This window comes from Poecilia latipinna, unplaced genomic scaffold (assembly GCF_001443285.1).
Source record: "Poecilia latipinna isolate Pla-1442-1.1 unplaced genomic scaffold, P_latipinna-1.0 Scaffold2254, whole genome shotgun sequence".
Lineage (NCBI taxonomy): Eukaryota > Metazoa > Chordata > Actinopteri > Cyprinodontiformes > Poeciliidae > Poecilia > Poecilia latipinna.
In genome coordinates, this window is record NW_015114870.1 from 58,833 (window position 1) to 76,820 (window position 17,988).

Sequence of the window (17,988 nt, forward strand, 5' to 3'; positions counted from 1 at the left end):
GAAAATACGGACTATAATCCTTCCTGGATTTTTTCTGTGAAGAACCCAAAGAAGGTTATTTGGTTATTATTTCATTAACAGTGTTATTATTTATTTCCTGACTGTTGTTCTGTGAAAAACCCAGAGAGAGTTATTTGATTGTGCTTTCTGGAAAACAATACATTTTTACATTTTGGCACTCCTGTAATGGTCACATTTTTTCTGTTACAAACTGACTCTGGCCCCCACCAGAGAAGGGAAAAGTTATGTGGCCCTCACAGGAAAAAGTTTGGGGACCCCTGGTGTAAACCAACCTGCAGCCTGGGCTCTTCGAGCTCAAAACTGATCCGTAGTTCTTTTTGTAGAGACTTTGGTAGCACTGTCCTTATGCTGAGTTCATTTAGTGACCCCTTGGAAAAACCGTACTGTTGTCTCTGGAAATATTTCCCTCCTCTGTGCCTAGTGAGTCTTCTTGTATGTGTGCGAATCAGAGCTGTGCTATAGCACAGGAGTTGATGGATGAGCTCGTAACTGTTTTAAACACTCAAATGAGCCTGCAGGAAGATGTATGACCCATCAAACAGCTCAACCTCGCCACTAGAGTGAGGCAGGGTTGGTGAGGACTGGTGGAGAATAAAACGTGGCTCCTTTTACAAATTCAAAAGTGTCTGGAGGACAACTGTAAATCACCTAGCTATTCTGTTTGCTCTGATGGTCCTAACTTTTCTGCTTTGGCACAGTCTTTGTTAAAAGTTTTAGTTAAACACTAATTCCTATAGCCTTATTTATGTATTCTGCCACGTTTGTTATCCTCAAAAGATGTTTTTCACATACTGCTAAAGTATTTGTCTCATGAAGTCCTTCTCTCATTTCTTCACAGTTCTTCATCCTTCTCCTGCTTATCTTTTTCCTGGAAATTCTCTCCATCATGCTTTTCTTCATATACCAAGATGAGGTAAGACACACCGATTACTCTGACGCTACATGTGATTATTTTCTCTGCCTCGACATGAGAAGGAATATTGCTGTGGAAGAGGCCTGTCTGGTTTCTGCCCTTCACAGGTCACATAGATTGCTCACTTCTCAGATTGAATGTGGCATGTAAAATCATCGGTCTCCACAGTGAGGAGGTTTTGAAGACTCTGGGAGCAGAGCTGAGCTTGTCAGCTTCCTGAAAAGCTTAGAGAAAGTACTTGGCAATATTTTTCTGTAATGTCGTGAGAGCTAAGGGATTCTTGTGTCACTGGGTCACAATCTTGAGTAAATAATTTTCTTTTCCTTGTGAATAAATTTTAGGAATCTCGGCTGATTTTTTTTCTTCAGCTGCTTTTTTTCTTGTAAATAGACAAGAAAGGGGAAGTTAAAATGAACTGGATGAGTAAGCATTGCATTTCATTCCTTTGAATGCTTTGCTTTATTGACTAGTTTCCAGACGGAAACCAAGATTGTGTGACTTTTAAATGAAATAGACTGTCTTCCTTTCTGCTTCTCAATGTAAGAGAATAAAACAAGGTCGGGGTATGTCACAGCATTAATTGGATTAGAAGGTTTTAGAAGGGAGTGGTGCACAACTGAGGTGTGAAATAATTTATTAATCAAGATTGATTTAAAAATATAACCCCACACAACAATCTTTCATGTAGGACTGATAATTATATGTACTATCACTTCTAAGAAAATGTAGGTTTTTGCAAATTTGCATTAAAACTCTGAATATTTTTACAACATATAAATTAAATAACACTCAGCCTCTGCGAGGGGGAGAGTGCTTTTGTAAAAGTTGCTAATTGATCCCTCTATACACTTCATTACTTTTTGTAGTACCAGGTATTGCATGTTTTATGTACAGCAAATTTTTAAAACCTTCTTTATGGTTTGCAGTGCTGAGTAAAGGTTTCCATGCCCCTTCAACTTGATCACATTGTATTAAGTTGCAATTACAAACCTCATTACATTTTTTTGGGCTTTCTTGTGACAGTTGCAGGTAAAATATGACATAACTATGAAATGGAAGAGAGAAACATTATATGCCTTTCAATATGATTTCAAGTAAACACCAAACATAAACAGTTTGGCCTCCTTACATTTCAGGAATATTTTTGACGAGGGAATAACATTACAATAAAATATTATGCTAAAAATAAGTTGATTTTACGTAATATCCCCATCCTAAGGCAATTGGTTGCACTGCATTTTATTTTAAAGTATTAAAGTAAAAGAGGTTGAATAAAAATGCATGCCTCACTTCTCAAATTTTTGCGTGTATATTATTTCAGTTTGTAAAAACTTTCCTCCCCTTCATTGCATCATGCCTAACTGCCAAAATGCCTAACCATTACAGCTAATGTGAGATCTCATCACAACATGAGAGGCTGTCTTTAAAAGGTCCCCCACAATGCTCTAACAGAAAAACAGACAACTGGGCTTATGATGGCTGAGGAGAACTCAGATTTGATTTCCCGATGTCTAAAGCTCAGGATGATGCATTCCTTTTAAGTTTCAACCAAGGTTATTTTTTTATTTTCGTCTTTTAGTTTTAAAATAGCAAACATCGTTGCCAAGTAAAAGTATGCCCTGTTCTCGTTTGGTCCATATCACAACTTGTCAAAGCTTTTTGTTGCAAGCTGATTTTTCTCCATTTCTAGCTTGGAAGATTTTCACAGACCCTCTTTGAAAAAGCCTCTCTGTTAGTCTCTTTGGCTGCTCTGCGTGTGCTGGTCTTTTGATGTCCATCCACAGATTTTCAACAGTTTTTAGGTTGAAGCCCACATGCAAAACCTCCAGCTTGCACCTGTAGCAGTGGTTCGTTCTGGATTTTGAGATGCAGGATCATCCTCCTTTCATGTTTAATGTTTGGGTCAAAACATCAGGATCACTGCCTTCATAATTTTGCAACGTTTAGCATGATCCATTTCCCCCAATGCAAACCGATTATAGTTGAAAGTGTAAAAGATGACCAGTCAATCTTTTCTCAATTATGAAAGCTGCGGCGCTTTTATGTGCAAATTTGTTCTCCAAACCATTGCTGAGTCAAAAGTTTGATTTTGAATGTGGCTTTTTCAAATGCTAATTTGCAAAGTCTCGCTGTTATGATAAATGTAAGTTTTTCTTTTAATCACTGTCCCATGAGGACAGTGGTTGTGTATCTGACGGGCAGAGGAGTGAAGCTTTGACAATGATAAGAAAGTTAAATGAAGGTATTTTACAGTAAAACTTGGATTTTTATTTGTGTGCTTTGTAATTATAGTCAGTTTTTCAAAACCTCGGATCACTCTTTCTGTTATTTGCTATTTTATAATAACATCACAAATTCACAAGACGGCAATCTAAAACCTCTGTTTATCTTCTGCACAATGATTATAGATCATTCAAGTCTCCCTAGTGAAATACGGTGATTAAAGTACACAAGAGCTCTAAGATTAGCATTAACAGAGCATCTCTAATGATGTCTGGCAATCAGTTATTGCTAGGTTCACTGAAGTCTGAAAATTTGATAAAAGTTATTTAAGTCTTTAATTCTGAGGGAGATTTAAACATTTTTGGGCCCATGACAACCTAGATGTGGAACTCAATGCCTTACTCTTTTTGTCAAACATTTTAAACCATTAATAACCAAAGACATACTCGTGCTTTGTTGCTTTTGAGACACGTTTTAATTGCTAAGTGATTCACTGTTGTAATATGCTCATTATTTTTCTCCCCTTGATCCATGGCAGTTGATGTTTGCAGTTTCCAATTGTCTTTGTTGTAATTTCATCAGCTTTCATGACTGGTGGTCCTTTCTCTGTAGCTATTATTTAAGAAATCAATTTAAGTTCTTTCTTACGAGGACACGCTTACTTACAGTATCAGTGTTATAATTTAGGATATCTATTTGAAACTTAAAAGAAACTAAATCAACATTATAAATTGTTGCATGCATTCAATAGCTAGACTTGTTATGTATTATAATGCAGTAGATAATGAATGCATCTTCCTGATTATGAATGTCAGGTTTCCAGAAGTGCTCTTTTATTTTTCCTAATAACTTTGATGATATTTACAAACAATTTCATTTTTGTGATATATAATTCAACATGATTAATAACAATTAAATTATAAATATAGAATATTAATGGAATCCCTGGGCCCTCGTATACATCCTTCCTTTGCCTTTGGCTAAACTTTAGCAAAGCATTTACTTCATTTTGTGAGTGTGTGTGTGTGTGTGTTTGTGAGTGTGTGTTTTTTTTCAAAGCCTCGTTAAATGATTTAAGTAATAGTTCATCTTCAGTGTATTGTATCCAAAAAATTCATGATCATCCATTTTGACTGAGGTCAAAACGAGTTCTAAAGTTTAAATTAAATCACTGTTGAATAATTTACTATTAGAGTAATTCAAGTAGTCAGGCAGGATGGTATTAAGACAAATATTTTATATCTACCTCTTTTACAAGATTTATTTTTAAGACTGAGGCCAGTTCCAACGTTGCTGTAATTTATTTGTGTATTTTGATAAATAACAGCCCGCTTTGTTATTTTTCAAGTCTTTCTTTGTTTTGCTCCTTAGATATTCACTTTGTTCCTGCTTTTATCTCTTAGCTTTTACAATTCTTACGTTATTATATAAATTGCCTAATTTGTGTTATTTCCAAAGCTGTTTGTCTTTGATGATGTAACTCACTTTTTTCTTGTGTTGTTATTTTTTCCAATTCATCCACTCAGCTCGGTTCAGCCTTTAACAAATGTCCACCTTTGTTGCAGCAAAACTTTCTCTTAGTATATGTGTTCCTTAATGTTCATTTTTCAGAGCCTGAATAAATTGTTTTTCAACCCAGGGGGCGATTAGCGACAGAACACAGTAAAAAGTTGCGGAAGGTATGCTGAGCTGTTGCACTGTGGGAAATCCATCACTGTAAAGAATGGGTGGCCATTACAGGGACTGTCTGATGTGCTTTTTTAAACAGCAGGAACTGAACACTCCCCCTGAGATTTCTTTTCTACTTTGGAAACTGCTGGAAGAACTGGAAACAGAACATATTCTGTAAAGAGCAGTTTCAAGTCTGGTAGGACCAACGTAACTTTATCCAGTTATTGTGCATACATATGTTATACATTAAGTAGCTCATTTTTAACCTTATCAAATCTTAGACTGCCTCATAGCATTTCAGAACAGAAGGACAAACCCAAGAAAAAATAATGTTTGTGGGTAATTGTTTGAACATATGTGGATGTTGCATTGGATGGTAAAACTGTTCCTATAGCTACACATTTGTTTAAGGGAGATAACCAACTTTTTTTTAAAGATTAAGGGGAATCAGCTTGGTTAGAGTTTGAAGAGCAATGTGCGGCAAAGCAGGCAAAGGTGACTCAGTTATGATGTTATTAACCCATATAACTTTTTCACATCAGTCTGATCAGGGCAATTCCAACCTTTGAACACAGAACATTCAAACGCAACTCTAAACAAATGGCTTTTATTCATTTAAAAGAACTCAAAGTTTCAGCATTTTTGCAGTTTTTTGGAGCGTTGTTCCAGATTAGTGGAGCATGAAAACTTAATGCTGCTTCTCTGTGTTTCTCCGTGTATCGGAATCAGAGGAGTGGACTTAATTCAGAATACCTGAGTAGCCTTAAAGACTGATAGTGCAGTCTTTAATGTACTTTGGTTGCCATTCAGTGATTTATAAACCAGCAAAAGTATTTTAAAGTCTATTCTTTGAGGTACAGGGAGTCATTGTAAATACTTTAGAACTGGGGTGATGAGCTCCAGTTCCTCGTTTCAGTGATTATTTGTCCAGCAGAGGACTGGATCTGATTAGAGTGACCAGTAAACCTAACAGTTAGGGTTTTAGACAGTGCAAGGAACCAAACTGTCCGAAACAACTAATCCTGAAATAAAACTCACAACCTTCTTGTAACCGTGAAGCGCCCTGCTCTGTACCTCTTAAGTCAGAAGTTGGGTCTGGGAGTTCGTCCACCTGAGCCTAAACCCCAAACCAGTTGCAAGCTTGTAGACTTCAAAAAAGCTAACTCTTGCAATAAATACAAAAAATTAACTTGTATTTAACAATATATTTTTCTGTATTTTATCAAATTAAACTCTTAAAATCATGTTGTCCAGAATTATGGACTGAACTAATGAGATGCAAAGAAATGCCACTTAAAAGTTTAATAACTGCAGGTGGGCTTACCTTATGTATTCATCATTGTCCTTTTGAATATCTGGCTTAACAAATAATAATCCCAAGTTTCTGGAGTCATGTGAGTTGATATTTTAAGGTGAAGCTTAAAAATTTCAATTGCTAATGTTCTCCATTCTTCCTCCAAACGAGGAAATGGCTAATCCCACAGGAGTAAGCAAGCCAATAATGCTTATTTCCTTATATTATACAAGTTAATCGAATGCATTTTTATATTTACAAGTTTCCACTGAAAATAGCTTGCCTTTAAATATACATATATAGTCAAACACACTATACAGAGGAAAGTTGAAGGTTGGACTCAGCTCTTTTCTTTACTCCACCATGTTGATTCACCAACAGAGCATTGTTTCTCTAGCTTTTCACGGTCTTGGCTGGCAGCAAAAACATTTGATTCCAAGCTGGAGGAAAGTTTATTTTGGTGGCTAATTATTGTCAATGCTGGAACAAACATTGGCAGCATCAGTACCTCAGCGGCATCACTACAAAACTTAACAAAACAAGCTTGTTATAATACCTTTCTGCCTTAAAGATAGCCAAACAGCAAAATTCTATAAACACATGATTGAATTCAGCAATTCTGCACTTTTTACTCATGGTAGCCATTATTAGGTCCTTGTCAAACAACTTCTATCGGTGATCTGTGCTCTAGTACCAATGCTACCTATAACAAGTGGTGCTTTAGTTTCAGAAGTGCTATTTTTATTTCATTTCTCCTCTACAAGTGTGATAGAAAAAACACCTTTAGTACCATCTCTTAACTGTAAAATACTATATTTTTTTGTTGTAGATGTTTCTGTGAAGCTGTTTTGCCCTTCACCTACCACAGGGAGGGATGTAACCCCCACTTTAATGTACCAGTTCCTGGCACAAGTGGGAAGCGCTCGTTCTATTGTGTTTTAATTGCTCTATAGTGCCATCTTAGCACCTCTCCTGACGGAATATTTTGATATTAAACACTCAAAACCTCTATTTCTATCCTCATTTTCTAATGTCCTGCACTTTATTTGTTGAGTAGGGGACAAAAGGTTAAAATTTACAATATCTACAAAAAGAAATACCCGGAGGCATCAGCTTATTATCCGATACTATAAAAACATTTTATTGAGCTGAATTCCAATCCTGCTATATCAGATTACAAGAAGCAAAATACTATTTCAGTTCCCACCAGGATTGCTTTGATTTTTATCTACCACTTGGTTTTCAGAGCCTTTCTTTATCTGAGATTATCTGGACCCTTTCCTCTTTACCCCCCTCTAACACCACCGTTACATCCTGGAAGCGGGCCTGCAGAGTAAAAGTAAATGCAAGTGCTTTCTTTTTCTAGATGTTGTAACCTAAACACAGTGCAACAGTAGGTGCATGTTGATGAACACTATCCCATGCTTCAGGGATGGTCATGCTCAGTGGTCTGGTTTATTACACCTGCTTTAGACCTGATAAAGAGCTGAGTGTCGCAGCTGGAAGCTACATCAAGCAGCTCACAGATCTTCCAGAAGCCTGAAACTGTTGCTGTTTGTTGCACTTTGTTGTTTCCTAAGGATGATGAAAAGGTCTTGTAAGGTTAAATTCAGTGGAACCAGTGTGGATTGAAGTGCCACATAGAATAAAAATGAGCAATGCAGTGTCGGGGTTGTTGAAAATAAATGCTCTAATGTTTAATGGCATCTCTGGGTTGGTTTATGGCCTTGTGGTGTTTTCCTTTCATGTCAAAAGGATGATGACCCAACAAGTTTTTAGCAGTTTAAAAATAAGCATCTTTCCATATCTACACAAAATATGCCCAACAGAATAAAAAGACCAAATTTACATTTTTCCCTAATGTAAAGACATATTAGGTCTGTAAATAAAATAATTGTCAAAATAAAAAAAATAAAAACATTGACAATAAATATTTTACTTTTTTATTTAAAACCATCTCAATGGAAACCACCAGGTTTGTACATAGACTACATTCGCTCACCTGTCTTGCCACAGTTTTAAGTCTTTTTCAGCCTTGAATAGTTTTTCTCCTGGAATTAGCGCCACCTATCTTCCTATGAGCATGGTGCATCATCTCTGAGGCACCACTACCTCAGAGATGATGTCTTCAGATTGATGTGTAGGGATAAAAAGTTCTTCATGACAGTCAAAAATGTCAGTTTTTGTTTCCGCTGTGGCAAATGGCAAATAGCACTTCCTCTGGCTTTTCCCAACAATGATATTGTTCCTTCCACCATAAAACTAAGCTTTGAGGAGTTAATGACTTAGAAAAGACTAAGATGGTTTTTAAAAAATCTCTTAAACAAGTTGCTTTGTACTCATTATCGATGAAGGTTTGTAATTTGGTTTGCTTTGTTTTAGTGATATCTGAATAATAACTTGCCAGACATGTATGTAATTAATTACTAAACTGGTTTTTTACTAATTTATAATCTGTTACATCACACTGATTACGTAAATCTGTCCAACAACTCCAAGTGGAAATTAGCATTTGTTGCTATAACCTCATGCCATGCATTGCTCTTTGTAGAAGGTTAATGAAATGTGCATTTTATCTGTGTAAATAAATAAACAGCATAAAAAGCATAATAAAGTAAGTGAAGGAATTGTTTTCTAGGAAGGTATTAGAAATATTAACAGTGGGGAAAACAAAATGTCAGGTTGCGTCAGCCTGTTAATACCGACTTAGTTCTAAGGAGAGAAATAATTACAGAGTGAGTTAATGAAAACATCTGCCTTACCACACAGGCGTGTGTTGTGCAGAATGAAATCAGAAAGAATTACAGAATGCCAAGATTAATAACATCTTGTAGTCTTTCACATTATGTTTTTGTAGGAGACATATAATCAAACTCTTAGCTTCCATGCATATTCACTCTGAACTACCAAAAAGAATTATACCTGTCAATGAACAAACTAGATAATGACTATGTTTTTCATAAGATATATTGACAAAGTGTTTATTAGAAGATATACTGTGTTAATATTCTTCTAATAGTCTACATGTTATGCTTTTGTTTGTTGGGCAAAGAAACATTCACTGTAAAAATTGTCACCACTGGGCAAGTGTTAATTGTAGCAATACTTCTTATGGAGTGATAACTCATTAAAGACATGTAGGAATATTAAAAATTCAACAATGAAATAAAGTCAACCAATAGAAAGTATTCATACTGGAAAGATCAATACAGGTGAAAGATTGTGTGGGCTATGAACAATTTACATTAGACTGTAAAAATAGAAAACTACGTAACACAACATAGGCTCAAATTATTGACACGAGTGTTAGATGAAACATTTAAATCCAGCCATGTTTTTTTCTGAGCAATCTTTTAGATTTTTTTCTTTGGTTTAAAATGTAATTATTTATAGAGGAAATTTTCAGGGATAGTTTGATCAAAATGTTTCAAATTTTTGACTAAAGTTTTGTTTTATAAATGAGACCATCAAATGGAGGAAAGTTAGGAGAACTGGCTTTGGAAAATAACCTTATATTGGTCAATGATGTGTCGCAATTAACACCTCAAAGAGTCAAATGATTCATAAAATAAAAATTGCATTGCTGAACATCAATTGTCCCACTTAAACTGCACTTGAGTTGATTTTTACCCCCCAACCATTAGCTATTAAAATAAGCAGTTCAGTTCAGGTCATGTGGTGCGCATTGTACAATGAAAAGGCATTGAAATGTTTCTAAAGCTGTGAGTGCATTGATCCAACCTATCAGATTAACAGTTTTATGTAGTTTCAAGCATTTAAAACCAAGAGTGGTCCTGCTTTATGACGCCGCTCTGTCTCTCCTGTGGCTCAGCTGTCTCATAAAAGCAGAAAGGCTAACAAACGACCACAACACAAACCTTTGCAGTGTTGCTCATCCTGCCGGGAGTATTTGTGTTCTCACCTCTCTCTGCTGTCATTAGGTCAGTGCAGCATGAGGTATTTCCTCTGCAGCTCAATGGCTTGTCGCGCAGGCTGTTGTAGGGTTGGTTTTCTATCTGCTTATGTGCTTTGGGGTGAGTCAAGGTAAGGTTATGGAGTTGTCATGTGAAGAAGGAGCTGTGGTCATGCTGGATCTCCTGCGGACCCAATCCGTGAACCGGAGGGTTCGTGGTGCCTTCAAAGTTAATCATAAAGTTACAAACACAGGAGGCCTGGAGGCCATGTTTCTTTTTCTGTGTAGCAAAATAAAGTAATATAAAACTTTATTTTGTTTTAAATAATTAGGGTCAGATAAATAAATTGACCAAAGTGGTAGGCATATTTGGCAAGGAATGATGTTCAATAAATAGTACTAAAATTGCAAACATTTCAACTCATAAGATAGTTTTGTATAACAGAAATGTTGGCATAAACCCAATAATAATAATCCAAAAAGTGACTGCAGTAACAACCAATTCTATAAGAGTTGAATATTATTGCTAAATCCTTCAAACCAATACTTGAAGGGTTTGGTCCCAATCTGAGAATTGGGCATTCCTGTTATCCAGTGCTTAAACCATGTTTTAAAAGGTAACTATTAAAAAACCCTGAAACAAACTCCATCTGAAGTTTGAAATGAATTTCATCAATTCATCCTGTGTCTAAAATTCAAATTTTCTTGTGACTTCAATCAACATCTTTATTTCTTCTAAGAAAAAAAATAAATAAATAACAAACAGGATCTACTTCCTCTGTCAGTCACGATTTCACATTTCTGTCTTCACCTCTTATCTAGCTTCCACGTTTTATACACTTATGAGAAATGGTGCAATTTTCCTTAAAAGGAAATTGCATTGCAAATGCTGTGAATTGTTTGTTTCAAATGCAAGTAAAATTTCAAGCACTCATGTGTGACCCACTGAAAGGCTGCAAGTGTGATTGCTCTGCATCATTTACATTCTGGCATCAGCCATCGAAACATTTCTGATTGTCAAGATATCAAAATGCAGCTCTGCTGTCAGAATACATTTCAAGCCTGGGAAATTTTCATTTCAAGCAGACTGTAGAAACGCAATTAGGTAAACACCCCTGGCTAATCCCATTACTAAAACATACCCACATCAGGGCGATGTTAATACCGGTGACAAATTGAGATGATCAGCAAACAGACAAGACATTTGTTTGTGAAGACTTGGGATAAAAGTGACAGGGGAATTTTCAGTTTTTAACTGCTGTAGATAATATCAGAGAATTGCTAAGGTGGTAATTATATGTGATTTAAATTGCAATCAGGTCAAGATGTTGATAATGAAGGAAGACACCAGAGAGATGCTTTCAGCAAAATTGGAAAACATAAACGCTCTTAGAAAAATATTAAATAAAACTGTGTGATATTACAGTAGACAGGTTCAGTCAGAATCACAAGTCCAAACTGGGAATATGGCAGCGTTTTCTTTGATTCTTTTGAGAATTAAGTTAGTTTTGCATCAGCGAACAAGGAGTTTAGACACATACGCATACTTCTGTTTGTAAATTGGATGGGTTTATATGATATTGTTTGTCAAGTGTTTTAAGATGTCGGTTAATTGTTGCTTTATAATGTAAGTCAATAGAAATTCAACTGAATGGTGCATCTGAGCAATGTATACTTGATCTTTTTATTTATTAAAAAGTGATTTTTCTTTGGCGACTCCATTGATCTCGTCATTGAGTGCTTTCACCCTTTGTACCTGACTGTTGAGATTTTTGTTTTGTAGCTCACTCAGGTTTTCTTTGGCTTCAAAAACAGCATGTTGAGTTGATGGCAATGAGTTGGTCTTCACTGTGACCTTTAGACGTCTGCTGAAAGACTCAACAAAAGCAGCAAGATGAACTTTGTGTTCGTCTTGCTGCAGTATTTCAATCCACCCATGTTGTTCTACTGAAAGGTGTTGACCATCATCCCAACTGATTTACCATCGTCAGTAATCTCCTTCTGTGTTTATCCCTCACTTTTCTCATGACCCTCCTCACTCCATTAACCAAGATCCTCTATGAAGCTCCAGACCAGTAATTTAATATTTCTGAACCTTTTCAAATAATCACACCAACATTTATCGCTCTCTAACCAAGCTTTTTGCCGATGGTTTTGTAGCCCATTTCGGCTTTGTGCAGATCCATTATCTTGTTCCCAACATCGTCTAACAGCTCTGTGGTCTTTCTTATGCTTGTGCTGGAGAGGTTGGGATAGAAGAACTCGATCCTGTGCACAGATGTGCTTTGTATGTGTAATGGGTTGAGACTGGGATTGTCTGCTTTTAGATAAAACTAATCATGCAATCTTTTTCCCACACGAGCAACCAACCAATCTTTGAAAGGAAAATCCTATCCAAGTTAAATACTTATTTCATTCATGCTAATCAGTTTGTAACTAATGTTGTCTATGTTTGATGTGTGATATTGTGGATTGTTTTAGCCAATATTCCATCAGTCTTTATCAGAATTAAACTACCATAGCAATGAGAGACGGTTTATTTCTTTTTAAGTGAGCAAATCTAATTTTTTCTCCCACTTTAACAGCAGCTGTTAGATTATTGTAGATGCTTTTAGATTTTAGTTGGCATTTTGGGACAACATAGCAAGCAATTGACAGCACAGAGAGCAATTTAGAGCAATGTAAGGTGGAAACAGAAATTGGATTTTGTTTTGTAAGACCTACAGCAATATCTTATGTTCAGTTAACATAAATACCATAACTTTTCATACTGTTTCATACTTCTGATAATGAAAAGGTTTTAAAAAGCTATAAACTGCAGTCTTGTGTTCGTGTTTCTATGCACATTTATTGTGTGAAAGGATGAGACAGGAATATAGCACACAAACTAACTTAAATCAACAGATTGTTTTTCTTTCCAATCTTTAAGATGCATTTTTTACACTTTCTTTCTAAATTTAGGCAACAAACAGCTTCTCAACACTTTGTTTGCATCACTTTGTCAGGAGGTGGGAATAACATCAAAACCTTGGGCTGAAAAAATTGAGTTCGCAATTTTCTCGGTTGTCTGAGCGGTGAAAAGTGAACATTTTGCTCTTGCACCCAAACTTTTCTCTCTTTCCCTCTCTTTCTCTGTCTATTCGTCTCTCTCTTTGTCTCTGTATATGCATACATATACATGTGTATACATGTATGTGCATGTGTGTTTATGTATGTATGATTCACTTTTTGCATCAATTAGAAAAACCACAAACAGCAGTTCTGCTTTACTTCATAAGGCAACATTGATGGATATTAATGTTAAAAGGATATTTTACCAATTTTAAGAAGAAGACAGATAACTTGCATAACATAAATGAATAGGATTGAACCCAGAACCTCTAAAAATAATATTTCTCTCCATCTGTGGACCACTGTCTTGAGTCATCTCTGTCTTTGAACATTTGTTGAATCTGAAAGCTGTCCCCTGTCATTCATGCATGTCATTTGTGGATTTTCCAAATAAAACCACCATCTCAGTAATAACCAAGCAGACTCTGAGACACTGTCCCCTGGGGTTTGAACTTATTTTGTTTTCATCATGACTCATTCTTAGCATCAAACACTGAAACAGCGGCAGCTAAAAGGTGATGAAACGTCAAAGGATAGAAATAGATCTGCTTTGATGTTGAACAGCTGACAGACTAAAGCCACACGATGTCAGCGAGATCCACCTGTTGATGCCAATAGCTGCAGGCGAAAAACTTTAAGAGAAATTCGGCTGCACATTCAAACCTTTTCCTTCTTCACACAGATTTCTGGAGTGTCAACATTAAGACATAGTAATCTTTGTCAAGTTTTTGGCTTTACTAAACATGTAAAATCCTGAATCCCAAAGTTTCTTAGATTGAGTCTTGACTTTTTGCAACTGTCTGACATGCATGATACTTTCCTGGATAAATCCTCACAGCTATTATTCCTTAAAGCTTTGATTCTGCTGGCTTACTGCTTCTTCCTGTTAGTGACATTGATTGTGTACTCAAGTTTACCAAGTATGCCAAGTGTTAATCAGGCACTGATTAGAAGGAGTGGAAGGAAAGAGTTTGAATTGCAATTGATTCGCCCTGGCTAAGGACTGAGATTAGTCTCTAAAAGGGGAGAACCAAGAGCTTTAATAATTAACGTATGTTATTGCTGCCCCAGAGTAAAGAATTAAAAGTCAGAGAAAGAGGCCCTAAAACCTTGGCACTTGCTTGCCTCATTTATTATCTGTACAAATTTAAGACCAGGCTCTGGAGGGGATTATTTAGGAGAAGAGTTGTCTAAATTTACAAATATTGAACAATCTGTCTTGAGGCAAAGGAACGACAAATGTTCATTCTTCGAAAGGATAAAACCCCGGTCCTGCATACCTTCGATTAAGGGTTAGGCTTTTGTTGTAACCTGAGGAAAGCAAAGAGTCTGTGCAAAGTCCAAAAGAACGCCCTTGAAAAACATTGACTTTGGTTCAAATTGGTTCGATGTCTAGGGAGTTTAATGTTGGCTCGCTCAGCAGAAAGATAAAACGGTGCCATTTGCAGGAAATCAAGTCTTGCCAATGGGCAAGAACACTGTGGACAGACTAGGGGTACATATTTCTGTTGCTTTTTTTTTGTTGTTTTGTTTTTGTTTTACATATTTCGCTTAGTATGATTCTGAGCAGGTGGAAATAAGTGTTGAACACAATGTTCTTGCAGCAAATGTATTTCAAGTGAGGCTATTGACATTAAATTAGCCTGTGATGTTAGGAACATTGTAAGTAATCCACACATATCAAAAGGGGAAATAACCCATGAATATGTTATTTGCAATAAATTTACATAAGACAGGGAATCAGTATTAAACAGGCTTACTGTAGTATATTTTATTTTATTGTTGGATCATGAAAGTTTCAGAGTATCTCCTGCATGAAGACAGAAGCCACATGCATTGTTCAGATGTGATTATGACTCCTATAAACTCCATAAACTGTTTTCACTTATTATTCTGTGATTAGAGTGTCTTATACATTCTGTTCTTTGATACTTTTAATAGACTCGTATTTTGACTAAAGTCTTTGGACTATTCTTGCAGCTTTGCTTTTGAGAGATTCTTTGGTTTTGTGTTTGGGATCATTGTCTGGATGAAATCTTGTCACTGTTTTAAAGAAGTTCCCAGTAAACTTCTCAAGTCTTCCTTCCTTCAGCTTCCTCTCTGCCAGTACGTGCTGAAAAACAACTTTGCTGTATGGTCCTTTTGGGTTGACTTGCAGTGCTATTCCTCTTTCAAACATGGTGCATGCAGTTATTTTCAATGAGTTAAATTTTAGTTTCATCTGACCAGATTATATTATTATTATTATCATTATTACCAGTATTTCATTGCCTTGTCCAAATGATCAGCAGTAACCTTTAAAAGAGCGTCACCATTCTTTTCTTAAGCAGTGGAGTCTTGCTCAACAGAGTGTACAGATAGATTTCTTTCTGGTTCCATTCATTGTTTTATTTAAATGGAAAAACTTTACCTGCTAAGTCTAGATCTCTTTGAAGCTCTCTGCAAGTGGCCAAAGGTTCATAGACAAGGCTTGCTCTTAATTTGGTTTATCCCTGTCTGGAATCTTGCAAGGAGCACTTGGTTGATTAAATGTTCTTTTTTCTCCCCGAGTATGGTCTCCAGTCCTCGATGGCTGGTGTCCTTCAACTTTTTTAGGTGTCCTAAATCCAACACACTTCAAAACATTGAATCCCCTTCACTTAAGTTACATAGAGCAGTAGGGTTCTTTTTTTTACCCTGCTCTTCCAGGCATACTGCCCTGCATGTTTTAGATGCTTCCCTGTTTTAACACACTTGATTCAAATTATTGCAGTTCAGCAAGAGCATGTTAATCAGCCATCTATTGAAATCAGGTGTGCTGAAGCAGGGGGACATGCAGAGCTGTGTGCCTTGAGGACCAGTGTTGGAAAACACTGCTTTAGAGTCCTGTTAATGACCTAATTATGGGATTCAGGTGTTTTGACACAGAGACACATCTAAAAGTAGCAGGACGCCTGTCCTCAAGGACTGGAGTTCCACTTCTGTGGTCTAAACATTGCTCTCTGCAGCACTCAGTTTAGAAATATACCATCAGTGATTTGCTACAATCAGATTTAGAAACTCTTGAGAGGGCCCTTTTCTGCCGAAATGCTTCTTCTGTGGCATCTTGGTAACGAGAAACCTTTTTACAGGCCATGAATTCAAACTATAAACCAGCAGATATTAATTAGCACTGAAAGGAGCAGGATTGCTTTGAAAACGACAGATTTCAGCTATTTCAGTTTTTCCATTCAGCTTCTGTGCTGTGTGTGTTTCATACTTATTCTCTGTGATATTCCGTTATGTGCAAGTTTATTTATAATCTTGTGTGCTTTTTAATTACTTCACATGCATGGATTACCGTGAAATACGCATTTTCCCCACTTAACATTAAACTGTTTGACTCACAGGGAAACAATCTACATTACAGGCAGGAAGCGATAAATCACTAAAAATAAAAATCTGTCTCTTTCTTTCCTTTAAGTACCATGACTCCTGGAGATGAAATATGTCATGTTTTATGCAGTTTGGCTTCTTAGACTGAAATAATGTAGCCATACGAGCCCTACAGGGACCATTATCATAGAATTTTCTCTTTTTTTAGCTCCATTTATCTGCCTCTCTGCAATTCTTATGCTGTCTGTTCTCGACATCTGTGACACAGGTAATGGATATCCACTGTTTGGAGGGAGCAACTAAATTGAGGCATTTTTTCTTTATGCTATTTCCTCTCCTCAGAAGACACTGCCTTGTGTTCCTTGTAGTCATATTGTACAGTCTTTGTGCTGCTAATACTTCTTCTACAATCTAGACTAAAGCAGTTGTATTACTGCATCATCTTCCCTTCAAAGTGTTTTCAGATACACTCCCCTTCATTCCTTCTTGGCTCATCCCTCATTTGGCTGTTTATTTTTTCAGCTGCCCCCCATCTTCCTTCCTTCACTCCCTCTCTCTTCCTCATCTTGTCTCTCCTCTGTTCTTCTCCCCAATGTACATCTCTTATCTCTCCTCGTATCCCTACCTTATAAATAATTGATGGCCCATCTTTCACTAGCCTTGTGTAGCTAAAGGGCGACTGAAGTCCTGAGGACAACATCAATGCTAAGCCACAAGTACACCCATTTTTTGTGCACAGACTACTTGCAACAGTTTCGCAGGAGTCACTCTTAACTAATGACCTACTTAGATTTAAGTAAAAAAGTATTTTTTCTGTCTGTTTTTAAAATAGCAGAACTTCAGACGAGTTCTGGCTTCAGCCAGTCCACTAGACATAAGAACTGCATTCATTCTTACATCACTTTGGAGATAGCTTGCATGTGGGTGTCTGGTCCACTTATACTGGTGCTTGTACAATTCTGGTCTGGTTTATAGACAAGTTGTTTCTTTTTATTGTTGCAAGAAATTACATTGTGCGTCATTTGTTGTTCCATTCAAAGTTCCCTTTCATCTCAGTTTCTTTGATGCATCCTCTGTAACAAATGTTTAGTTTTGATCCAAGTGCAACATTTGATTTATTTTTAGCATAATTTCACACTAACTAAAGTAATCAACTGGTATAATAAACAAAATGTCAAATTATCATATAAAACTCACAACTAAAAACATCCAAATAGTTATGACTAAACAAATGTGTTGCCATGAACCTTGGAATATATCAGCAGTGACAATTTCATATTTTACATATATTTTAATCAGTTAGATGTTATTTATTTTAATTTAGCTTTCCAAACCATTACAAAACTCCTAAAGTCTGTTGTTTCTCTAAGATTTATGTCCAGATGTATTGACCAAAAGTTAGTTACTTAAATTAATCTAAAAAATTATTTTTGTTGCATTTGTTTGTCTTGAAATATAATGATTACTTGCATTTTGTCCACAATAACA

General features: G+C 36.3%; 1 protein-coding gene across 1 annotated transcript in view; it reads left to right on the plus strand.

Moving 5' to 3' along the window:
- The window catches only part of tspan4a (tetraspanin 4a), a 56,538-nt gene that overhangs the window by 19,138 nt on the left and 19,412 nt on the right, over positions 1-17,988 (plus strand). Inside the window, exon 2 of the mRNA XM_015018245.1 lies at positions 860-934. Within this exon, the coding sequence (XP_014873731.1) occupies positions 860-934 (75 nt within the window). The remainder of the gene's footprint in view (positions 1-859; positions 935-17,988) is intronic.